Below are 23742 nucleotides of genomic sequence, written 5' to 3'. Positions count from 1 at the left end.
AGAAAGATGAAGAAAATGCGCTCTCAAATCGCCTGTGTATCTTCCAGCTGAAAGATGGCCTTTTCTTTACAATTTTAGAGCTGCAACTAACTGTCATTTTCCGTTATTGATTAATCTGCCAATTATTTTTGATCAATCGATCAGATGTTTGGTATTTGAAATGTCTGAATATGGTTGACCAATGTTTCCCAAAGCCCAACATACAGTCTTAAATGTTATGTTTTGTCCTGACCAGCTATTAACCAAAATATATTAGATTTATTTTCATGTAAGGCTAAAGAGACCAGAAAATATTCGTATTTGAAAAACTGGAATCACAGAATATTAGGATTTTTTTTTTTTTCATTTAAAATGTCTCAAAACAATCAATCGATCATAAAAACGAGTTTGCAATACATTTTTTGTTGATTTAACTAATAGACTAATAATTTCAGCTCCTATAAATTCACTTTTTACGATATACATGATGGTTTGACATTATGGTGTGAGGTGGGAAAATGGTTTTATCAAAACACGTGTTTTTCCACTTCTGTTGTGTGATTTTAATATTCACCAGTGAACTACATCAAAGACCAACCTCAGTATGCTGGGAGTGCTCAGTATGTTTTTTTTTTTTTTTTTTTTTTTTTTTTCCTTTCAGTCTGAAGTTTCAGTCGATGATTCCTCCACTGAGAGCGGCAACTACTGCTTTATGTTCCACTAAAATTCCTACACTCACACTGTACTCTCTGAGGTGCTTTGTTTTTGTTTACCAGACCAGGTGAGGGTCGGCAGCTCAGCGGAGAGCTGGCAGAAGCTGCAGCCCGTGGTGGAGTGTGGAGACCACGCCATGACCCTAACTGTCAGGAGGAGACGATCTGTACAACTACTGCTGGACCGAGGTGAAGCTACGCCTTAACTGTATATAAACACTCCAGCTTTATACCCGTGACGCGTGATCAAGCGCTTGAATTTGAACTTCGAGATACACTCTACAGAGCAGCCTTGGATTTTCCATTTTTGACAGATCATTTTCTTTTATATAAAAGTAACTTGTATAACTTTTTTTTTTTTTCCCTCATAAGAGTAAAATTAAGGTTTTGTATTGGTGTCTATTCGTGCCTCAGCAAACGAGTCCTCGGTGCCCCTGTCCCTGCTGCCGCCACAGTGTGGTTACTCTGTTCAGACCACGTGGAGAGACCTCATTCTGATGGCTCGGTACGATGCCTGCCATGTCACTCAAGAGGTGCGGGATCCAAACAGGAAATGTACTACAGTATATCCGTTGCAAATACACAGTTAAGTTTAACTAGCCTGTGCTGGCTCGGCTCGCTGCACATTTCTGAGGGTCAAATATGTGGAAAATCTGCTAAACTTACCTCCTTGTCTGATTTCCAATCCTGCCTTCCTGCTTCTGTTTTTTGTTTTTTTTAACAGAGTGGAGATGAATCATGCGATTTAACTGGAATGACTCACTTTCATGTCATCTTGACAAAATATAGTTAGGGACTTTCAGCGATGGTTGACTCACGTTTTTAATGTTTTTTTAATGATAAACACTTGTTTCTTAATCGTAGACGCGGCTTCTCTAATGGATGTTAAATGTTGTCGGCTGAAGGCAGTAAAAGTGCTGTTAAAATGTTTTTATTCAGGATGACGGCTACGCGTTACCTCTGCTGTGGAGGGGGACTCCGGTCAAGATGTCTTGTCCAGTGTCTCGGATCAGTCCTGAGGCCGCGGGGCCGTCCTCCCTCTGCTGCTCCCCGTACGGTATGACTGTCAGAGTACGAGGACTGTCTGCTGCGGAGGAGCACAAGATAAATGGTCAATTTCACCTTTCCTTCTGTTAGCATCAGAAAACACTTGCGTTATTGTCTTAACTCTATGTTTTTTCAGACTTTTGAATTAAGCTATGATGGTTGTTGGTGTTTTTTGGGGGGTTTTTTTTCCATCCCACCACAGTGAGAGGACAGTGGACCCTTTTGGAGCTGTTGGCCGAGCAGTGTGGCTACACTTTGGACAAACAGGGTGGAGAAACTGTAATCGCTGCTCCGTTTATTTCGTGTGGCATCTCAGTAAAGGTGAATGTCAGAAGTTACTGTTAATGAGACAGACTTTGATTGGGATTGTGCTGCAAAACTGAATGTGGTATTTTCCATAAAGTCTCCCAAAGAAAACTTCTGGTCTTTTTACAGAATGGAAAATACACACTTTCTCTTCAAATAGGGAAGAATATCTTCAAACTGGCCTGTCCGGTGTCTCCACCTGATCAACTCTCCGTTATCGATCAGCCTGCGGTCGACGGCCCTCCTCATCTAACCAGGAGGGCAACAAAACCCCCTATAGGATCCCTGAAGCCTTTTCCGTGGGCCCCACCTTTCTACCTGGCTCCACCTTACCATCCCCACCCTACTTATATCCACAATTATGTTCGTTCTAAAGGACACGATTCATATAACCGTCCCACTCCTCTCTCTTTGACTCCCGAGCCGACACTTGCTTCACAGCAGGACTACAGGACACACCGGACTCCTCTCAGGGAGCCATACGAGCACTTCACCATCCGCAGTTCTCTGTCATCAAGAGGAGAAATGGAGGATTCAAGTCAGGTGTACCCAGATCAACAGCAAGAAATTAAAAGGCAAAATCAGGAAACTCCTGTGTTAGATCTCTCTCAGAAGCTCAGCGGCACTCCTACAGGCTACGCAGCTCAGGTTGAAGCTCCTCACTTCCAGCCTCCGAGACACGATTTCAATCCGTACTACCATTACTACCATCACCCCAAAATCCCTCTTCCTGGCACACCTCAAAACCATGATCCAGGTCCAGAGGCTTCTGAGGACCTGTCTTCAACTGATTCTCCTAACCATGATTTTCCACTGTTGCCCCCCAACATCCAACAGTCTGAGGGTCTTAATTCACCTGTGGCTGAGTCTACCTCTCACCCATACATCCTCCCAACAACAGATCCTAAATTTGCCGACAAAGCCCCTGTCCATCATGCACCTCGACCTCCTCAGCCTTTACCTTACCACTACTTCTATTACTTGCCACCTATCGCTCGGGGCGAGGCTAAAATATCGCTTCTTTTTCATCCCGACGTCACTACCAAAACAAATTTGTCTGATAGTAGCTCACTTTCTCATTCACCAGCACTTCCTGTTCACGACGAACGCGGCGTGAATCCCCACATAGATGAGACAAACGCAGATAAAGCTATTAACGTGGAAACATCCAGACCAGAAAGGATCAAACATCCATTTTTGTCTGATGATAACATGAAGCCAGAGCTGGATGCCTTTAAGAGAGGCTCCGCCTCCGAGACACCTGCACTGCAGCCTCAATCTTCTCAAAGCGATGGACGAGACCCTGTTGAAGTTCCTCCTCCCGATCAACCCTCTCTCCCAACTCCAGCATTTATCTACAACCCTAATTATTACCAGTACTACTACTACCACCCTTATTATGACTACTACTACCAGATGTATTATGGATACGAGGGTTGGCTCGGTGCAGACAACCACGCGTCTCCGACTCCATCCGAAACCCCAGACCCCCTGCTTCAAGCGTCTTCCTCGCCATCCTATCACAAGCATCAAACCTCGAACTCACCCACAGAATCAGTGTATGATACTCAACATGCAGTGCTACACCCTTACTATTATTACTACCCCGTCTACCATCTTCAAGCGCCCACAGACAACCAGGAACTGCATCCTACAGACAGCAAGGAGTCTGAAAAAGCATCCTCGGAGTCTGAATCTGAGCTTCCCTCAGGCTTTGACCATATCAGAATGGAGTGGTTTCCTCATGCTGCTGAGGCAGGATATCTCCAGGACAATCCCTTTCATTGCCTGTATTCCCAATACATTACTCGGCAACATCTATATAATCCTTTCTGGCAACCTGGAGGAGAAGAAGCAAAAGAGAAGCTGGACAATGAAATAAGAGGTAAAAGGTCAAATTCATTCATTCATTATGTTAATAATTTATGTTCTTTTTCTTTTCTTTTACCTTTTCTCATGTGTTCATAATTGTGTCTCTTTGAGCGAGTTGAAATGTTTTGGTGCAGACATGGACATATAGTGTTGTGACTTTTTTCACCACAAGGGGGCAGACAAAGTCCTGCCAGGCTAAAGTTAACGTATGTGGTTGAAACCAGACACCCATAAGACCTGGTTTACTGGATTAAATCCATCCGGCCTCTCTCCTGCTGCTGAATACAACCGTTCTATTATAACTATCCCTGCTCTCTTTGTGTACTCTCAGATCACCTCAAGGCCAACACATACACTCTCTCTGCCTCACCCTGCGGCCTTGGACCTGTGTCAGATGTTGACTGCAGTAACTCTTTGGGTTGCTGTTCATACCGTCCAAAGGGTGAGTCTCTCCCAAAACAAATCCTGTCACCACTTGTCTGACACACATGAATCGACAATAAAGAAAACCTGAAAATTGGATTATAGACTTTCATGCTATGAGCCGACGCCCAACAGTTTATGATCACCGATTACAGTTGCTTTCAAGGTTGTTGTTTTTTCTTCCTGTGTTAGATATTAAAACAACATTCAGGAATGACTTCATGTGTCTCTCTGACCCAACAGTCTGCACAGTGGGGCAGTATTTAGTCTTTGTGGTGCCTGACTCGCTGATAGAGCCCACTGTGGCCCCTCCTGCTCATTCCTCTGAGGACAGAAATGTGTCCTGCGCGCTGCGGAGGCTGACCTCTGACCTCGACATCTACATGGTGCCCCTGGAGGGCTGCGGAGTAAACAAACATGTAAGGTATACTTCTATGTGTATCGCGTAACGTAGATTCCAAAAAGGGCAGGCAGCCACCGTGCTAAAGCTTTGTGACGGTTATTCCACTTTAACGTGACTCAGCAGAACAATGCTATAGATTTGGCCTCACTTCTGCAGCTAACTTGAGACGCATGCATCGGTCTTGTTCTTTCTGAAATCATGTAAACAATGTCATATCTTTGTTAGATGTTTGGTCAGACTGTAGTTCATCTTTTGGAGGTCCAAAGTTTCCATTCCCACCATGACCGCAGTTCTGCACATGAGGATGCTCCTGTCAGGTATGTCATTGATGTTAATATGAAGCTTTTGTTTTTACATGCGTGTTCTCTTCAGAGGAAGATATTCATGTTATTTCAGAGGACAGTATTATGTCACCATCCCAGTAGTATGGTTTGTTATCCTCGCAGGGGAAATTCCAGTCGACTATGAAGTTAAATATTTGCATTGCAAACAAGCTTGTAGCAGTAACTTTGTTTTATCATCCTTCTCTTTGCTGGATACCAGTGGCAGGTCTTTGATCAGTGTTCAAAGGAGTTGTAGGCGTTAGACACTCTAATTGTTTTAAAAGCATTTTGATCATTTGAGTGGCTTTTGCTGTCATTTTGTTCTGTGCAGTGTAAATTATTCCAACTGCTTTGGGATCGTTATTTCCGTTTGTGATCAAATCGGTTCTATTTTCTCACTCACAGTGCAGCTGAAGCAATTACTTGACCAGATACTTGTAAATCCTCTACAGGGGTCCATGAGGGACAGCTTCTCAGCAACTCTCATAAACCGCTGAAAGGATGTCTCTAAATGGTTTCATGTGTTTTTTGTTTTTTTATGTCCATTATTTTTTACACTGTTGATGGCTTATGGCTAAAATGTGTCAGTTTTTGTTTTGCACAGAGTAAAATTTGCATACCACATTAACTCCACTTCCCAGCAATATCCAAATCTAAAGCTCGGATAATAGCTGATTCCAGCATGTGTTTATTTTGTGATTAGAGGCATAAACCCAAACACAATAAGAAACACAGCAGGCAGGTTTACAGACTTTAACAGGTTCATTGGGAAATTAGAAAATCTAAATACTGAATTTAATTAATTACAAAAGTTTACTAAAAACCCAATTAAAACGCACAAAGGCTGTTTTTGTTCATTAGGAGGTGAAAGACAATGAACGACAGATCAGTCTTAAAGTCGATGTCTCGGTCAGGACATTCCACGACAGTAATTGTCTGTTAATTTTCTCGTTCGTCCCTGCATAGTATTTCGAAGTATCATTTAAATGCTGCTGGACTTGCTTGAGATTCTTTAATAAGTTTCATCTGAAAGGCTTCTTCAGGTCGAACTGACTCCTGAGGAGTCCCAGGCTTTGAACCTTTTATGGGTTCATTAACACCTGTTGTTTGAGGGGTGAAACATCTTAAAGAACCTTAAAACAAGTCCAGTTGTCTTCAGTTAATTCTCAAAAACACGGCAATCATTTAAAGCAGCAGCAGCAGCTGACAAAACACCAACAGAGAGACATCTGCCTGCTGAGCCAGTGAGAAATACAGGCTGACACACGAAACAAAATACTATTAACATTTATAAAAGAAATATTTACTGTTAAACTACATGCTTAGTTTATTTTCAGATGTTCATGTCCTCTGCATCCACTGTGTTGTTAAATGTGTATCCATGGCCCTTTGTCTCATATCAGTCAGCTGCTTGTGTTTGTCTACAGGTTGATGGTGGGTTGTAGTTCCTCCCCGGATTCTCCAGGTGAAGTGAGCTTCCATGTGATGGCTCGACCTCCTCTTCCTCACATTCAGCCAACACCAGCCGCTATCACTGTGCAACTCAGGATTGCCACAGGTGATTTTTCTCCATAATGCCACATCAAAGCTCTTGAGCCTCTTGACATTTTTATCTGGTGTTCAAAAGCAGCAGGCTGATGTCTGAGCTCCAGTTGAACTTTAGCCGTGTATGTTGTACTGAACAGACTGGGCACTTTGTAACGTTACAGTATTCTTGTGCTTGTAGATGCGTCCTTCACCAGCTTCCACCCTGAGGCTCACCTGCCTCTCAGCCTCACGCAAGGCACAGTAGTTTATGTGGAGGTGAGCCTGCCGGACCCCCCAGAGCCCAACCTGGTGCTGCTGGTTCACTCCTGCCTGGCTTACACTCAGGCTCCGTACGCCAGTTGGATGCTCGTTTATGATGGGTATGTTCATACGGTGATAAGGTTTGAAAAATGCAGTTAACATGATTCATCTTGCATCATTGTTTCTATTTCAAGTTGTCTTGGCACTCACGTAAATAAGGACTGATTTTGCTGCAGTATTGTAGGATGATGCTGCAGGCCTATGTACTTCTTGACTGTGGTGGTTACATTAAACTAACCTCTGAATGCTGCTTTATAGTCGCAGAGCTCAGAGACAAATTTATTCCATTAAACGTGCAGAGTCTAATGTCTGTGCAGGCTAATACTTTGTTGTTACATTGTTGATTTAGTGTATTTTGTACTCCTATTGAGCTCTTAACTTTGATGGTAGGATTTTGTCTTTTTGTATTAGGTGGTTGTGATTCTCACATGCATTTGCAGGAACCATAAAGACATGTCGGCATACTACCTGTTCTACTTCTTGCACCAATGCAGTTTGTATTAACATTAAGTCTGGAAAAAAATGAAATGGACTGGGGATCCTCTATCACTGGGCCTAATTCCAGGACCATACTGCACAATATCAGGGAGAAAATGGGAAAATCAATGGCCATAGAGCTGAATTCTACTTCTGGGATTCCTCATGAGAATATCTTTTTTTTTCACCTCGTCTCACACAGAAATCAGTTTTAAGCTTAATGACACCGACCAATGAGAATGTGAGAGATATTCATCACACAAAAACATAGCCAAGACAAAGGGGCTTCTCTTTCTTCATCAAATTTACATGTTATGCAGCCAAGTCACAGCAGGAATTAAAGGTACCATGATCATTAATCTGACTGTGTCAGTATAAAATGTAGCGTAGTTTACCCATAAACCAACAATTACACTGTCAGAGTAAAAAAAAAAAAAAAAATCTCATAAAAGGATATGGTGAAGATAAATGATCTCTCGAGCATGAATCCTTCTTCTAGAGAAATCTTACCCATAATTCAATCAGCCAGTTACCATTTAATTGACAGGGTACTTGTATGCTCATACTGTTTTGATGTATATATCTCATCACCTTTTCTCTAGAGCCACTAGAAAGAAGTTTACATCGTAAAACTTTATATATTTGACATTTTATTTTGTGAACACTATTGTATTTTAGAATGTTCAAACTTGCAGCCTCGAACCACAAACGGGAAATCTTTTTCATGTCAATTCGTTGCGCAGCTGTTCCAGCCAAGGTATTTCCCAGCTGCTCTCCTCCCCGCACTCCCAGCACATCTGGAAGATCAAAATGTCCAGCTTCTTATCTCTTCCCGTGGAAAATTCCCACTCCAGAGCTGGAGGATACTCTTTCCTGGAGGACCCAGAGGTACCTAACACGCACACTTACAAACACTCAAACACGCAAATATACTGCTGTGCTTGTGACAATGTTCTGCATTCCAGTTCAAGCCCAGTAAAGAAAAGTCAACTCTCCCACCCAATGAAAAACATTCCAGGATTTCTGTATTTATGTAGTTAAACCATTTCACCAATGTTTTTTTTTTCCTCCCCTCACTCAGATCTACTTCTTGTGCCTGACAGAAGTGTGCTCTGCTGCGGGTGGCGACTGTACTGTGAGCTGCCTCAAAGGTAAGATCATAAAGGAGAAAGTGAGAAAGGATTTATAAATATATTCATTATGATTTACAAACGTGTGGGATCCAGAAAATCCCCGCATACACTCACTGAGCACTTTACTAGGAAGGCCATAATAACTGGGCCCCCATTTGCTCTCAAAACAGCCTCACTTCTTTGGCAAAGGGTTTTACAAGATTTTGACAACGTTCTTTTGAGTCTGGCCTCAGTCAAAATGGTTGCACCCGGTTATTTCTGGTCACTTGCACATTCATGCTGCTGCAACTCTGTTCTACCACATCCCAATGCTTTTCCACTGGATTCAGTGAAAAGCATGGTCATGTTCCTGAAACTAGGTTCATATGACTTTTTGTACTCGAACCAACCCGTCTGGCATCGATCAGTCAGTCGCTAACATCACATTTGTCCCCATTATGTTTAACATGAACACTTTCAGGAGCCACAGACCTGCATCTGCGTGATTTCATGCACTGAACCTCTGACACATGATTGGATGTGTGTGTAATTGCATGAATAAGCAAATGTACAGGTGTTCATGATGAAGTGCTTGGTGAACGTATATAAACACTACAAACAGCCACAACCAACAATTCATCTTTTTCAGTGCAGATAAACTTCTTTCAGTACACTATGTTGTGGAGTGATACTTTTCTGAAATAAAGTCATGATATTTAAAAAAAAAAAAAAAAAACTTCAACTGCCACAATACAGCAAAAGTTCAACACAACCAAGTCTTAAGAAAACTGAAATGGTGAAAACATGACAACCTGTGGGAAAAGGTTTGATTTACGAGGTTTGGCCTCGCAGTCTGGAGGACTCGTACATCACTACAATAACTTATTTTTCCCTCGCAGGTCCAAACACTGATGTGTGAGCAATGAAATAAAGACACTTTCACACAACTGCAACTTGTTTTTGTCATTTTATGGAAATAATACACAGGTACAACCTTCTAAAGAATAGTTAGTTCTAAAATGGTGAACATAACAATATAGTGCAAAGCAATAGTACTACGGAGTAGAGATGGAAAACAAGCAACACACAAGAAATTCAAGGCATTCAGTTGTTTGCTTTCTCAACGGGACACACGATGTACGTTTATTTGGTCACAGAAACTTTTAATGGAACGGGAAACTGAAGGAATGAATGGTTTCACTTTAGTTTAATGGCAATAGGTTTTTTTCTCCTCAGTATAAAACCAGCGATTGCAGAAAGGCAGCACTTAATGGTTTACTGCTCGAAAGCTTTTCAAATGTTTCTACAATCAGTGCAACAGCCTAAAATGTAGCATAATGACCGGGGAAAAGCCTGAAGACTATTTTTCTCAAGAGGGTCCTCAACTTTATTTTCCGGCCAATCCTGTGGCCCTCTGGACACACATCATAAATAGAAGAAATTAAATGGAATACGCGTGTTACAAAATTATTGCAAAAAATGAATCCAGTGTACCAACATAACATCATACCTTTTGAGTATAGAACAAGAAAGTAATGAAAACAGTAGGAAATGGACCTCACCTATGTTAAAAGCTTACGAAAGAGTTTATGAATTTCAAAGAAAATGATCCCTTTTACCTTTTTAATCAGCAATATTTGCCATTGGCCCAGAGAGTAGCAACAGACAAAAAGAAAAAAAAAAAAAAAAAAAGCTGCTGTCGTAATGCTACAGAACACTATTTTATTATAAAGAATATAATGTGAAACAGACATGTGGAAGTTGCCAGATCAATGTTAGTAAATGTCGTCATTCTCAGATTACGTAATGTATAATTTAGAGGCCCGTCAGGCTAACGGAGCCTGTATTTGTTTCCTCATTTTCTCAAGTCGTCGAGATGTAATGTTATCGGATGTAAATATGCATTTTACCACGGTGATGGTTCCAAAACTGTAATCAATAGGTCATACACAGAGGAAGATCTGGTTGAGTCTCCAGCGATGGTCTTGTTGATGAGGAGGGGAAGGGTTGGAAAGCCCCATTCCTCCTCTCCTTAGTACACAGACGAATAGTACGCCGTGGTCTCCTGATGGCCTTTCTTGATCTGTTTCAGGAGGATAATGGTGCAGACCAGGGCAGTAATCTGTCATGCAGACACAGAAGGAGGAGGGGAAGTAAAGAGGATGGATGGAACAAAGAGCTGTGCAGAGAACAACCTGCATCCTTATCGCCTCCCAGGACTAAACAAGCCACAGAAACGAGTTAGCCACTCGTCCCAGCCCCTGCTATCGATCTATGCGCAGCCACAGGAAAGGAAAAGAAAAGAGCTGGTGTGAAACTGAAACGGGTGCAATTTTCTGTGAGGGATAAGTAGGCACTTAAAGGACAAATCCAACCGTGTTGGTGTTGTAACTGTTGATTTCAAGTTGCAGATACCAAAGGAAAAGAAAAGGCTGTAATGAGTTTTTGGGGCAGAGGGGGATGGGGTGATCATCAGAACAATAAAGGAAAATCATTTCCAGCTTAAAGTAAAGGGATTGTTGCATGATTGTTAAAAGTGTAAGAAAAAGTATCAGCTCAATAGGAGCCCTTTGATTTAAAGGGTGACTGCTGTTAATTCACCCACTTTGGCTGTGATTGAAAAAACGCATTAGGCGAATTATTGGTGGGAAATAGAAAAATACACCAATGACCCAACAGTTTCAGCAGTTAGAGCGATGTCGTTAGAACATTTTTAGGTGTTTTGGGGTGGATTTTTCCTTTAAAGGGTGCCTTCAGCCCACTGCAGCGATCACACAGAGAAATTCTTTGAATTGGTTATCTCCTATGCCAGAGCAAAGTGGAGCAGAATCAAGACGGCACAACGGTGAGCGTGAACACTGCAGAGAGCGCACTAAGCCTGAGCCACGGGGATGTTGGCCACTGTGAGAGGGGTGAAGACGACTGGCTCCTGGTCAGGGAAGGAGGTGGAGACACACTCGTGCTGAAGTGGCGGAAGGCTAGCCACGGCAGTAGTGGAGTGAGTCAGGATAATGTACTGAGGCGATGAGGCGGACACACCGATCTGTTTATTGAGGATGGCGCTGCAAATGAGAGCTATGATCTTTGGGGAGCAATGATGGGGAGGATGAAAAACAAGAAAAACAATGTTAAAGTAAGGCAGGAGGGAGGAGCATTGATCAGGAGAGACAGAGGGTTGCAGACTTATTAGAGCTCAGACTTTAACTTATTCATGACCGTAGGAAAAGACAAACGTAAGCTTATCAATAGGCTATATAATGCCAGCTATTGCCTCTGCTGTCCCCAGATCAGTCAGTCTGTACCCTCAGTTTTATGTTTAGACTGATAATTAGACTTTGTGCTAATTATTTCAATCTAAAAACACCGAATTGGATTTTAGGATGTAAAATGAAAAATAAGGATCCATTAGTATGTAGGATTTGTCTCCATCCTTAATTTGTGGTGTTAATTCACCACTATGATGAACTGAGGTGCGTTCTGAGGGAATGGGCCAGTTTTTGGCTTAAAGTCAGCGTGTGATTCCAAATACAAAAGGCAGAGGAATATTTTAAAATGCAAAAAAACTGTTTCATTCTTCAGGCAAAACTTTATCTATTGTGTTTGAGTATAGAAATGTGCAGCATTAGCTTACCAAAAGAGCTCCAGTTCCAAGGAAGATGCCCAACACCAGTGGTGCTTTGCTGTCAAAGACGTTTGTGATGATCCCAGGACAGGACTTTAGGGAGACAGAAGAGACTGTGAGCACACGGTATACTGGAGTTAACCCGGAGTTTACAAAATAATACAGTTAACATTTGCAGTCGTAGGAGCGGAGTGAACTCATGACGACCACTCGTATAAGAGTCAAACCCTGCTATTCATCACACACACACAGTACCGCTGCTGGCGTCATTAAGACAGCTTCACTTCTTGGCACCGACTTACAGGCATAATGATCTTCTCCATGAAACCATCTGGTTTGGGACAGGTCTTTTTAGCGATCTCAATCAGCGAGATGCCGGTCACTCCACAGCAGTGAAGCTACGGAGCAGGCAGAGGAGGGAGATTAGAAACACACAAGGAAGCCTCATCGATATATCAGTGTTCAATACTAAATAAATGCCAAAGAGTTGAACAACAACTTTTTTTTTTTTATTATTCAATAGATTTCCTTTTAAAAAAACGTTCTTATTTTATAATGGCATTCCGTCTCAGTAACAACTTTATTTAATGCGGCTTTTTATACTGTGATAACACTTTCTGTTTCATGGCATTATTTTTCCTGACAGTGATGCTGCTTTCCCCTGACAGCCAGTCTCACGAACACGCCTCTCTGAATCTGGCTCAACAACGGCAACCACATTTAGCCAGTTAGCTACTGTTGGCTTGAGCAACAAGAAAGTTGAAATCAACTAACTTAGCTGCTGTTGTAAATATAAAATCTATTCCAGAGAGTAAAACTGGCGTGTCCTTTAAATACCTTATCAAGGCTGCACAGACTTGTAACAAGTTAAATGAGAGGTTCTGAGTTATTACTCAGCAAAAAGCTTGTTTACAGTTTTGAGTCAATAAGTGTCTGTAAAAAAAAATGACCGACATAATAAAGGGTCAGGAAAAAAAATTCTGTGTGAAAGGGGCACGGTTCAATCACATTTAAAAAAAAAATTTAAAAAAAAAATCGAATTATAGAATTACAACAAAATATAATTTTACGATAATGACTTTGAAAAGTCAAAAAGAACACTAAATAAACAAGACACACAACTCTTAAGTAAAAACAGTTGAGTCAAACTGTGCCTTTAGTTTGTGCTCACCGTGGTGTGGATGAATGTGAGAGTGACAGCGATGGCTGGGTCTCCACTGCCCACATACAGAGCGTACATGCTGGTGTAGAACTCTGCGATTCTCAGTCCGACCTTAAAAAGGAAAATTAAAAACATATAATCATTGGTTAGAGATATCTATACATTTGAATTGTTTTTCATCCCATTTTGCTGTTCCTCCCCTTCTTTTCAGTTTGGCCTCACCTCATCACTCCTGGAATAAGCCAGCACTCCACAGATGATTTCAATCGTAGCCAGGAAGGCCAGAAGACCGCAGAACTGGAGGGACAGGAAGAGATCAGTTACCTTTTAATGCTTTAATATAAGTGGTTGTTCACACAGGAACAGGAAGGAAACAAACAGCACCTGTTCTGCCAATTTCTTCATGTGTTGTGCAAGTGCATTAGAATAAGGATAGAGGAAGCACACTTAGTATCGCACCACTGCATTTACATACAAGAGGACATTTCATGTATTTTAAAACTAAATACTTATACCTCAATGAGCTATCAAAGTTTGTGTCTACCATAAAAGGTCAAATGTAATGTAATCTCTGTTAATACGAGTCATGACAGTTTTGTTTTGCTCTTCTGACAGCCTGCAGTGCTGAAGTCTCAATATTGTTGTGTTTCCAGTTACACTGTGTTGTAGCTGGTTTGTTCCCACAGCACAAAAAGCCCTCTCAGTCCTTTGTACTATGTAACGCTTAAGGAATGCCTCTCAACTTCGCCACAAGAACACAGACTGGTCTATGACATCAAAAATGGGAAAATGCCATTTATCTGGAAATAATTAGAGAATTAATTTCAGAGTTTTGGGGGAGAAAAATGCAGATAGTACGCTGAATGACAGCAAGATGCAGCTGGGTGCCAAATAAAGATGATGGTCAAATCCCAAAGATTCAGAGATTTCACCCGAGGCAGAGTTATATGGAACTAAAGGATCTCCTTACATTCCCCATTCCTCCCTCGCATCCATTCATCTCCTCCCGGTGTGTTGTGTGGGGGTTTCTCAACATGAAACGGAGACCGTTTTGATGCCGCTAGAAGTCAAGGCTTCTTCAGTTCTCGCAGGTGGAGTGTCCCAGCGTTTTAACCTCTTGTGGGCCCGTGAACACTCTTGAGAGTTGCCGAGGTAACATGTGAGTAGTTGACCCACCCAGCCATCGTGCGAGTCTAAATTGATGTTCAGCTTCCTGGGGAGGGATCTTAGGACTGCTTTGTAAATGGATGATAAGTGGTGTCATCGATGTTAAGATGGTCCTTCCAGTTTGACATAAAAGGCTTCTTTCAAACCTTTGGTCTTCCCTGGTCACCATGTGTACACTGCTGTCCTTAAATGAGTGTCCCTTGTCCTTCAGATGTGGGTGGACTGCTGAGTCCTGACCTGAGGAGTTGGCTCTGCCGTGTTGCGCCATATGCTTTTTAAGTGGTTGTTTTGTTTCCCTAATATACAAGTCCGGGCAGCCATTGCCGCATTCAGGTGCGTACACTACATTACTCTGCTTATGTCTGGGTGTTTTATGCTTCTGGAATAACAAAGTTGTTCCATTTATTGTGGTTTTCCTCTCCGTCTGTCCTGTATCTTTACTAGGTTTTGGTGAAAGCCCAGTTTGGGTAACCACATGTTTTAAGTGCTTCACTGATGGGTTTTTTTTCCTCCTCCTTTCCCTCTGTGGTGTAGTTTTGATAACCCCCAGCTTGTACTGCAGTGGGTGGTGAGGATCAGAGGAAATATTGATTTGTGTTTGGGGCTTGTCTGCGTACTTCCATGTTGATGCTTCTATCACCTTCATTGTCCATCGCACAGTCAAAGACAACTAGACTATTTCCTCTGACATCCTCAAGGGTGAACTTGATGTTGCTGTCCACTGCTTTGATGTGCTCCGTGAAGGCTTCGATTTTCTGTGTTTTGATCTCGGCGCTGGTGTCTTTAACGTACATAAACCAGTGGCTGGGAGGAGTTCCTGTGAAAGAGATCAGGGCCCTGCTTTCTAGTCTTTCATACGGAGATCGTCCACTATTGGAGACACCGGTGAGCCCATAGCTGAGCCGTGCTTCTGTCTGTAGAAACCCTCGCTGTATATGAAACAAACAGTTGGTAGTCAGGCTGCGCTCCAGCAGAGACGTATCTGTGAGACCGAGTGAAGAGAGATGCGATATCGTAAGATCCCGTAGTTTCATCAGTTTTATTCTTCGCTTTGATTTTTGGCAATGTTGTAGGCAAGCACGTTGATGCTACTGACGATGGGTCTGAGTGGGGCTTTGGATAATACTTAAACAGGCCATGATCTGAATGACTGAGAATCTTTACAGCTATATCTCTTGTGCGCGCACATAATCGTGGTGGGGATGTCAGGTAGTTTCCCTTCCCTCATTACTTGTTGTGACCAAGTTCTTAAATGCCCATGTTCATGTCAACCTGTGGAAGTTGTGTGAGGTTCATGAGAGGATAGTTTTCATCCTTTAATGTTGAATAATAACATTCTCATACACAAAGTTATTTCATTATGCTGCTGCCTGTTTGTTAGTCGGACCTTAAAGGGATGAAAAGTTTGTGTGTGCTTGTGTGTTTAAAGGTGCATGTGAACTAGTGTCTCTTCTGCGTGACAAATCTAAGATTCACACTCAAATAAGTATGTTTGCAGCTTTTTGTTTTCCTTGTTTCTTGGTTTTAAAATGATTAATACACTGTTCTGTCTGCTTTAATATTTCACCCACGAGCTGCTGTGAAACACCGCAGGACTGTTTAATTAAACAATGTCACCTTGACTTTTAATCGCGGCAAGATATTTCAGTCTTACAAGTTTACGAATAAATCTTTGATTGTCTAACGTTTTACTTCATGAACAGGCAGAGTGAGGACAGCAGTGGTTTATTTATTAAGTGATGCCACCTCTTGTAAGAACACTTTAGAAATCTGGCTCATGGCCAACTTTTGTAAGTTGCTTGACATTGCAAGCACAGCACTAATAATGCAGAAAGATAATGTTAAAATGACTGCCTTGTTGCCCTGGGAGATCACTAGTGGACTGTATCAGTGATGATTTAAAACATCCTGAAATAAGTGGTAGTTTGTCACATTTGCTGTTTCCTGTGTCATTTAAATTTTTTTTTTTTAATCACTTTAATAAATGAAACTAAACATTAGCCACGATAGAGCTCAACATGAAGCTCCCTCATATGGTTTTACATAAACAGGAGGTTTATTTTCATAAGAGTGTGTCCATTGTTTAAGGCAGACTATACCCGTCAGGAAACAACTTGTCTGCAGCCCTACCTCAGAGGAAAGTTACTGTTCAAATAAAAAAAGAAAAAAGAAAAGTCTCACCACTTGCAGAGCACAACTTTTCTCATTGCACGCCCCGTAGTCTCCAAACGCCACCACGATCAGCATCACTGAGCCGAGAGTTATCAGTACAGTCACGCCTGATGAATGAAAGATCGGTCATTAAATATGTATGGGAAGCGACACCTATTTTCACGATTTTTGTATTTAAATAAATAACACAACTTTGTAAATACGTGCACCCACCTATAACAAAAGCACTCGAGTTGAGGTCGCTGATTTCAAAGATTCCTCTGGTGTTATTGCTGAATCTCAACCACAGACCAAGTCCCAGAAAGGCAAATCCCACCACCTGCACACAGGAAGTGACACCACACCAAAAGTGCTGTTCAACAAGTTTCACACTGTCAGTTATTGAAACTGTGAAGTCTTGCATGTGGTTGACTCAAGCGTGATATTTTCAAGATTTAGGGAACTGTGTTAAACTTAAATACAAGGTGGCCTGTTGCTCTTGCTACATGCCAGACCAGAAAAAAAACAACAACAAAAAACACGCACAGCAGCATGAAACCAGCTGTTGGACAGATAGAATAATTCAAGACAAAAATAGAAAATACACCGTTGGCTGTTTTTTTTTAGACAATACATGTGAAATGTTTAACAGTCACGTTGATTCACTGGTGGGAAGTAACTTCTTTTTTTTTAACATTTACTCAGGTAGTGGACAATATTAATGTGCTTTTCTTAAATATTTCCATTTGTTTAAACTTTGTAATTCCACTCCACTACATCGCAGAGGGAAGTATTGTATTTTGTACACCACTACATTTATTTGACAGCTTTAGTTACTTTAAAGACGAAAAGTTGAGACAATAAATAAAATTAGAAGCTTCTAAAACACAACACATTGTTAAAAATTAAACTGGTGCTTTCCAACCTGTTCGTCTTCTGACATCTTACAAAAATCAGTGTGTAGTCAGGGTCACATTTCAGATGTCTATAAGGTATTAACAGTGCAGTATTATTTTTTTTCCCCCCCCTCCAAACTTCTCACATTTCAATAAATGTTCAAATGATCCAATATCTCACCAAAAATCAAAGATGAGATACAAAGTCTGAAAACAGATTTGTGGATCAGAACTTACTGCACTGACTGGTATTGTTCACCCAGAAATTAAACTAACGGCACCTGGTATTCTCCAAAAACGAAACCATGAGGCTAAATGTCGAGGCAAAAACACTTTCTTTTTTTTCCCACCCCCCTCTTCATCTTACGTTTAAATGGGAAAGACGTGGTGTGTCTTCCTCCCTTATTCCCCTTCCGTCCCCCCCGTCCCCCCAAACTACGCAGTATCGTAATTGTCCATACTTACCGCGAAGATGATGTTGAAAATGAGGAGGATATATTTGCAGAACAGGCCACATCCGTCTACTGCCATGTTGAACAGCGGTTTTGTTGAGACCAAATCTGTAAGGTGTATAAACGAATTACCTCACCACTTCAGCCGGCCTGCTCTGTCGCAGGATGTGCGTATATTCAAAATACACAAATAGTTTGGACAGATATGTGTGTGTGTGTGTGTGTGTGTGTGTGTGTGTGTGTGTGTGTGTGTGCGTGCGTGCGTGTGCGTGTATATATCAGCTGTAAATTCCCACATTAAACAATTGGCGGCACATTTTAACGTTTAACTCTCTCTTTAGAGGAGAGGGAAAAGCCTCGAGCAATGCCTGGCCACGAAATAGGCTCCAAATGAAATAAATACCTGTATTAGTAAATGATTTCAGGCGGGCCCTTTCAGCTTGTCCGCTACAGCACGTCCGGAGTCGTCAGTCCTTCTTTTTTTCTCTCGGGTCCAAATCCTTCACTGTGCTGCGAGCACGTTTTGTAGCCTCACTGTACTCCGTCGCCTCGCTCAGGCTTTTCATTGGCGGGGAGACGTGACAGACAGGACATCGCACCAATGAGGACACATGAGGACGTAGCGGTAGTTTACAGAAAAGGAAACTTAGGGAAACGAAAGCTTCGGAAGTGCGCTAGGTTCAGATATTTGCAGTGTGCATTTTTTTTTTGTGTGTACACGTTCAATGAATACAAGTCCTGATGTTTGATCTGATTTGGCACAAATATAAAAGGAATTCTTAAACAAAAATAGTGCCACTGTGTGTCTTGTTCTTATACATCTGCAAACTTTAGCCTAGATAGTAAAAAAAAAAAAAAAAAAAAAAAAAAAAAAAGTTGTTCATCATACGGATAACAACTAAAACACACCTCTTCCGACTCTACTTTAAAAAAAAAAATAGATTGTGTGTGAGATTAATAAAGTAACTACCTAACCTAACCTAACCTACCTTGAACAGTAGGACTTTAGTAGTGCTTAAAATGACACTTACTCATAGCACTTTGTAGTTTGGCTTTCTTGAAGAAAGTGTATTTTCTTGATTCCTGTTGTTCTGGGTTTTGTCCCCTCATGGTTGAAATGCACTTATTGTAAGTCGCTTTGGACAAAAGCGTCAGCTAAATGAAATGTAATGTAATGTAATGTAAAAATAATCTATATTTATAGAGGTCAGTTTTGATTCTTGGAATTGAAACTTGGAAACCAAGAAGAAGAGGAACAAAGGACAGGAAATGCGCTGGTTAAACGTTGGCCTCTCCTCCCACCAGCTGTGCAGGAAGTATTAAAATCCTTTACCCATTATTATTATTAGGAAGAAAAAAAACACTCTAGTGAAAGTCTCACATTCAAAACCATGAATGAAGGGCAAAATGTACCCTCTTATGAAAAATGTAAGTAACCTACTACTGTCAGTGTTTTACTATTGTGTTTATGGATTCATAGTCAAAGTATGAATGTTACATTACATTTCATTTAGCTGACACTTTTATCCAAAGCGACTTACAATAAGTGCATTTCAACCATGAGGGTACAAAACCCAGAACAACAGGAATCAAGAAAATACAATTTCTTCAAGAAAGCCAAACTGCAAAGTTCTATCAGTAAGTGCCATTTTAAGGGCTACTGTTCAAGGTAAAGTCTGAAGAGGTGTGTTTTTAGTTTGCGGCGGAAGATGTACAGAGTTTCTGCTGTCCTGATGTCATTGGGGAGCTCATTCCACCATTTAGGAGCCAGGACAGCAAACAGACTTGATTTTGTATGTAAAATAGAATGGAATAATAATAATAATAAAGTAAAATAAATGGAGTAAAAAGTTGGCCTATTTGTCTATTTGTATGTGAATAGAAGTGGAAAGCTATATAAAATAGAAATACTAGTTAAAATACAACTAAAATACAAGTGCTTAAGTATAGTAAAAGAAATACCATACATTCACCACTGCCCTCCCCCATCTGCTCAGGTGAACACAGCCATTATGATAAAAGCAGAGGCAGAAATTATACAAGTAATATACAGGAATATATAATAAGATATCATTTTTTTTAAATCTCACCATTGTGCATTTTTCACATGCAATATCTTTTCATAACCTGTGAGGTCTGTGGCTGCATTAAGAGAGTAATGGCCTCTTTCTGGCTCTCAGAGGCTCTGAAACAGGCGGCGGTGAGGAGTGATGTGACCTCACCGCCGTCCATCATTGCAGGTTCAGTGGGTGGCAGGGAAACAGGTAGCAGGAGAAAGAAAGGAGGTTGATAGACTGAGTCACAGAGATGGAGGGGAGGAAGCACACGCAATAAACTACTCTCTCAACAGCTCACACACACACACACACACACATGCACGATCACACACACATTTACACACGGTCGGTTGGTCAAAGGTGACTGCAGTCATCTGTTCTGAGGCAGACAGGTGAAGAGAGGAATCAGTGCAGGTTGTGTGTGTGTGTGTGTGTGTGTGTGTGTGTGTGTGTGTGTGTGTGTGTGTGTGTGTGTGTGTGTGACAGCAAGCAGCAATTTCTCTTTTTTGGTGTATCCCTCTTCTCAGTTATTCCAGCTTTGCCACTGTAAACTGCAGCTATATTTGATTGATGTTGCTTTTTAAATGAATTGTATGACATCAAATTCACAAGAGTCCAGATGGAAACGTTTCCCCTCGGATGCTCCGCCATTAGGTGGCCACTAGGTGGCGCAAAAGCATTAAAAAACATGACTGTACTGCATATCATCAAAAAATGAAACTCGGGGACTGCAGGGGCCAACTTGGGGATCTTTTGATTTATTTTTGATTTGAATTTTATTTCCGTGCTGGAAACGTTTGACTATTATGGGATTTGATTGGATTTTTATTCGACCGTGCACATAAACTGTGAATATAGTTCAATTTATAAAGCGAATGTGTTTAAAGATGTCTCGAAGAACTGATGAATTTACATACTCGTGAACATACGTCATATGAATAAAAAAAAAAAAAAAAAAAAAAAGGGAGAATCCACTGTCTTTTTGTTCATATTAGAGACTAATTGTGTTGCGCTGAAGAGAATATGTGCATCCGCCTCACCATAATAACTGCATTTACAACTCTACAGCCTATTACTGTAACACTATTAAATATAGGCCTATAAAAAAAATCGTCGGGTATTCTGGAGTAAAATCTGGTCTTTATTTTATATTTTACTTGATGACTTTTGTAAAAAAAAAAAAAAAAAAAAAAAAAAAAAAAATTCAAATAGTTTATTTAATTATTCTTTTATGTATGTCGTTTTTCTCCGATAGCCTATTAAAGGAGATTTATCCGCAATTATTATTATTATTATTATTTTTGCCACGGTTAGGAGTGACAAAATAATACCATCTTCATATTAAATCGGATAAAAAAAAAACAATAAAAAAAGAATAATTGAGTGAAGGTAGAGGTGGAGGAGATAAGAGGCGGCGGCGGCGGCGGTGGTGGTGGTGGTGGGGGGAGAAAGGAGGAGAAGGAGACCGAGGAAGAAACGCAGACTTCAGACCAGCCCACCTTCCCTCTCCGTCCCGTCTCTCCCCGTCAGGTCCGGGAAGATAAATCCGACCGCGGATCAGCGCGCCTCCTTCTTCTCCACCGCTTCTCACTCTTTCTTTTTTCTTTTTTTTTTTTTTTTTTTACGCGTCGGAGGAAAACCGTGTTGGTCGGTTAAAGCCGAGAGACTTTTTTCTCATCCGCAGCAGGACCAGGGACCAGACCGCGGCGAGGGAGCGGACAAGAAGGGGGGACCGGAATCAAGAGGACGGCCGGTAGGGAACCGCACAGGACTTTCAAGCGTAAAAAAAAAAACAACAACCAAAAAAAAAACAAAAAAAAAAAACCTATATTTAGCGGCAAGAGGAGAAAGAGAGAGGATCGCGGCTTGGCCCCTGTTACGAGGAGGAGTATTAAAAAAAAATAATAAAAAAATACGCGTAGCTAATTTGCGACCATTCGTGTCCTCGGCAGCGGGAGCGTGCAGCTCTCCGAGCCGCGTTTATAAAGGCAGCTAGCGGAATGTAATGCTAGCTGGCTAGCTAATGGTAGCTGGCTAATTAGCTCGTCAGGCATCCGAGAGTCGGACGTTGTGATCTTTAATTTTTTTTTTTAATAAGTCCCCGTTTTTGGAGTCGTTTTACTTTTCTGGGTGTTTTTAAAAAAAAAAAAAAAAAAAAAAAAAAAAAAAAAAAAAAGAGCTGTAGTGAATGGTACTTTTTTCTTTTTTTTCTTTTTTTTGAGCCTGATACGGTCATCATGTTCTTCCTCACGGAGCTAACGCGAAGTTAAAACAATAAACACCGCGAGTTTCTTAATATTGATGAAAAAAAAATCTGTTTAATATTTTCCGTCCACGCGTCTTTTTGGAGAAGACGAATCCGCTGTTGGACATCCAGCTGCGGACAAATCCACGAGGACAAAGCTTGAACGACAAACACACACACACACACACACACAATATATATATATATATATATAAAAGACTTTTTGACTAGTGACTGCTGCCGTCCAATGTTAATGTCGACCGACGTTGCATCTATAATGCTCCCCGTTAGTCGGGGGATAATGGACCGGGAAAGGGACATCGAAACGGCCGCCGGACCGCATGCGAACGCGGCCGGGGGTCCGGCGGTAGTCCGGGGCATGAAGCGTGGAGACCCGGAGCCCGACGCGCAGACAGCCGCTGTCCTCCCCGACTTGGCCGTGGCGGAGTGCAAAAGACCGAGGATAGACGGGACCGGGGGTGTTGTTGGTGACATTGGACAGGTAAGAATGAAAACACAAAGGAATCCCTTTTTTTTTTTTTTTTTCCTCACATGTTTTGTTTTCATCTCGGGTTTGTAATCTTATTATCTGCCTTCCTTTTTTTTTTTTTTTTTTTTTTTTTTTTTAAATTTTCCAGGAGGAAAACCCCCCCCCCCCACAAAAAAACAACTAAAAAAAACAAAAACATTTGCTCCTCAGCATCAGCAGGGGATGATGATGATGATGATGATGTTTTTGACAGGCCCTCTTTTCTCTCATCAACATAATCGAGCAGCAGTGCAACACATAGAAAAATGCTTTAAATTAAGAGTTGTATGTGTTAGAAAGAAAAAATAAAAAGTGTGTGTGGGGAGGGGGGGGGGGGCTTGTTGAAATACTGTCTGAGCTCCTGGAGCTGCTCAGTGAGGGAGCATGACCAAGCCAGACAAAGGTAATATGATACAGGCTCCATTGCTATGACAGACAGCTCGACAGCAAAGATCAGAGACATTCATCATGCCTTCCTCACGGAGAGTAAACCACGGCTTTGTCACATGTTTCAATGCCCAGTGTGGTGTTTTTTTGTTTTTTTTTGTGTTGTTGTTGTATGGATGAAATTACTCAGACCTGTGATGATCATTTTTAGTGAGTCACCACAAATCCTCCATACACACGGCATGTGCCATTACTCCTCCAACCCCCCCCCCCCCCCACCACCACCATCCACCCTCCCTGATTGTCGCTAGGTGTTAAAAGAGAGAGGCAGACAGGGATTGGGGGAGGGGTCACCCTAGTGAAAGACAAAGAACAGAGCTTTTTGCTGGAGGCAGAAGGAGCAAAAAAAAGTGTGGGGGGGGCTCCTTAACATGGGTCTTCCCTGCTCTCATGACTCGACTGCTGAAGCAGCATCAGCAGCCTCTCCGGACTAATCTGTGCATGTTGCAGTCAGCTAGAGGACCGCCGACACTCGGCGGCGTGCACCTCTCCCTGCTCTCCGTGGATGCAC

General features: G+C 41.6%; 3 protein-coding genes across 5 annotated transcripts in view; 2 read left to right on the top strand and 1 right to left on the bottom strand.

Moving 5' to 3' along the window:
- Positions 1–10626, top strand: part of LOC138197816 (uncharacterized) — an 11316-nt gene extending 690 nt beyond the window's left edge. The window contains exons 2-14 of the mRNA XM_069148766.1: positions 756–881; positions 1107–1225; positions 1632–1803; positions 1942–2060; positions 2175–3930; positions 4249–4359; positions 4584–4759; positions 4969–5060; positions 6494–6624; positions 6793–6973; positions 8135–8279; positions 8473–8542; positions 10596–10626. Of these exons, the coding sequence (XP_069004867.1) occupies positions 756–881; positions 1107–1225; positions 1632–1803; positions 1942–2060; positions 2175–3930; positions 4249–4359; positions 4584–4759; positions 4969–5060; positions 6494–6624; positions 6793–6973; positions 8135–8279; positions 8473–8542; positions 10596–10603 (3206 nt within the window). The 3' untranslated portion in view covers positions 10604–10626. The remainder of the gene's footprint in view (positions 1–755; positions 882–1106; positions 1226–1631; positions 1804–1941; positions 2061–2174; positions 3931–4248; positions 4360–4583; positions 4760–4968; positions 5061–6493; positions 6625–6792; positions 6974–8134; positions 8280–8472; positions 8543–10595) is intronic.
- LOC138198194 (CD9 antigen) lies at positions 10533–18470 on the bottom strand. Its single transcript, XM_069149463.1, has 9 exons — positions 18357–18470; positions 17967–18061; positions 16840–16945; positions 16636–16733; positions 13510–13584; positions 13297–13398; positions 12428–12523; positions 12135–12218; positions 10533–11585 (listed from the first exon to the last, which is right to left on the bottom strand). The coding sequence occupies exons 2-9, from the start codon at positions 18030–18032 to the stop codon at positions 11376–11378; spliced, it is 837 nt and encodes a 278-aa protein (XP_069005564.1). The 5' UTR covers positions 18033–18061; positions 18357–18470; the 3' UTR covers positions 10533–11375.
- A 3007-nt stretch (positions 18471–21477) lies between these two features.
- The window catches only part of LOC138198193 (RNA binding protein fox-1 homolog 2-like), a 50396-nt gene continuing 48131 nt past the window's right edge, over positions 21478–23742 (top strand). The window contains exons 1-2 of one of the 3 annotated variants that reach the window (XM_069149461.1): positions 21479–21763; positions 22547–22757. In XM_069149461.1, coding sequence (XP_069005562.1) covers positions 22557–22757 — 201 coding nt within the window. In that variant the 5' untranslated portion in view covers positions 21479–21763; positions 22547–22556. Of the gene's footprint in view, positions 22758–23742 lie in introns of all 3 variants that reach the window. The other 2 variants (XM_069149460.1, XM_069149459.1) reach the window with 2 other exon arrangements.

Source organism: Embiotoca jacksoni, unplaced genomic scaffold (genome assembly GCF_022577435.1).
Source record: "Embiotoca jacksoni isolate LCO1_2020_lvr unplaced genomic scaffold, fEmbJac1.0.p SCAF_15, whole genome shotgun sequence".
NCBI lineage: Eukaryota > Metazoa > Chordata > Actinopteri > Embiotocidae > Embiotoca > Embiotoca jacksoni.
The sequence above is the reverse complement of the archived record's forward strand: the minus strand, read 5'-3'. Positions and strand labels throughout refer to the sequence as shown.

Coding starts and splice junctions, on each gene's coding strand:
- LOC138198194 (XM_069149463.1), bottom strand. CDS start 18,032: ATGGCAGTAGACGGATGTGGCCTGTTCTGCAAATATATCCTCCTCATT. Junction 16,946..17,966: donor TTTTCAACATCATCTTCGCG/GTAAGTATGGAC, acceptor TCCTGTGTGCAG/GTGGTGGGATTTGCCTTTCT. Junction 13,585..16,635: donor AAAGTTGTGCTCTGCAAGTG/GTGAGACTTTTC, acceptor CTGTCCCTCCAG/TTCTGCGGTCTTCTGGCCTT.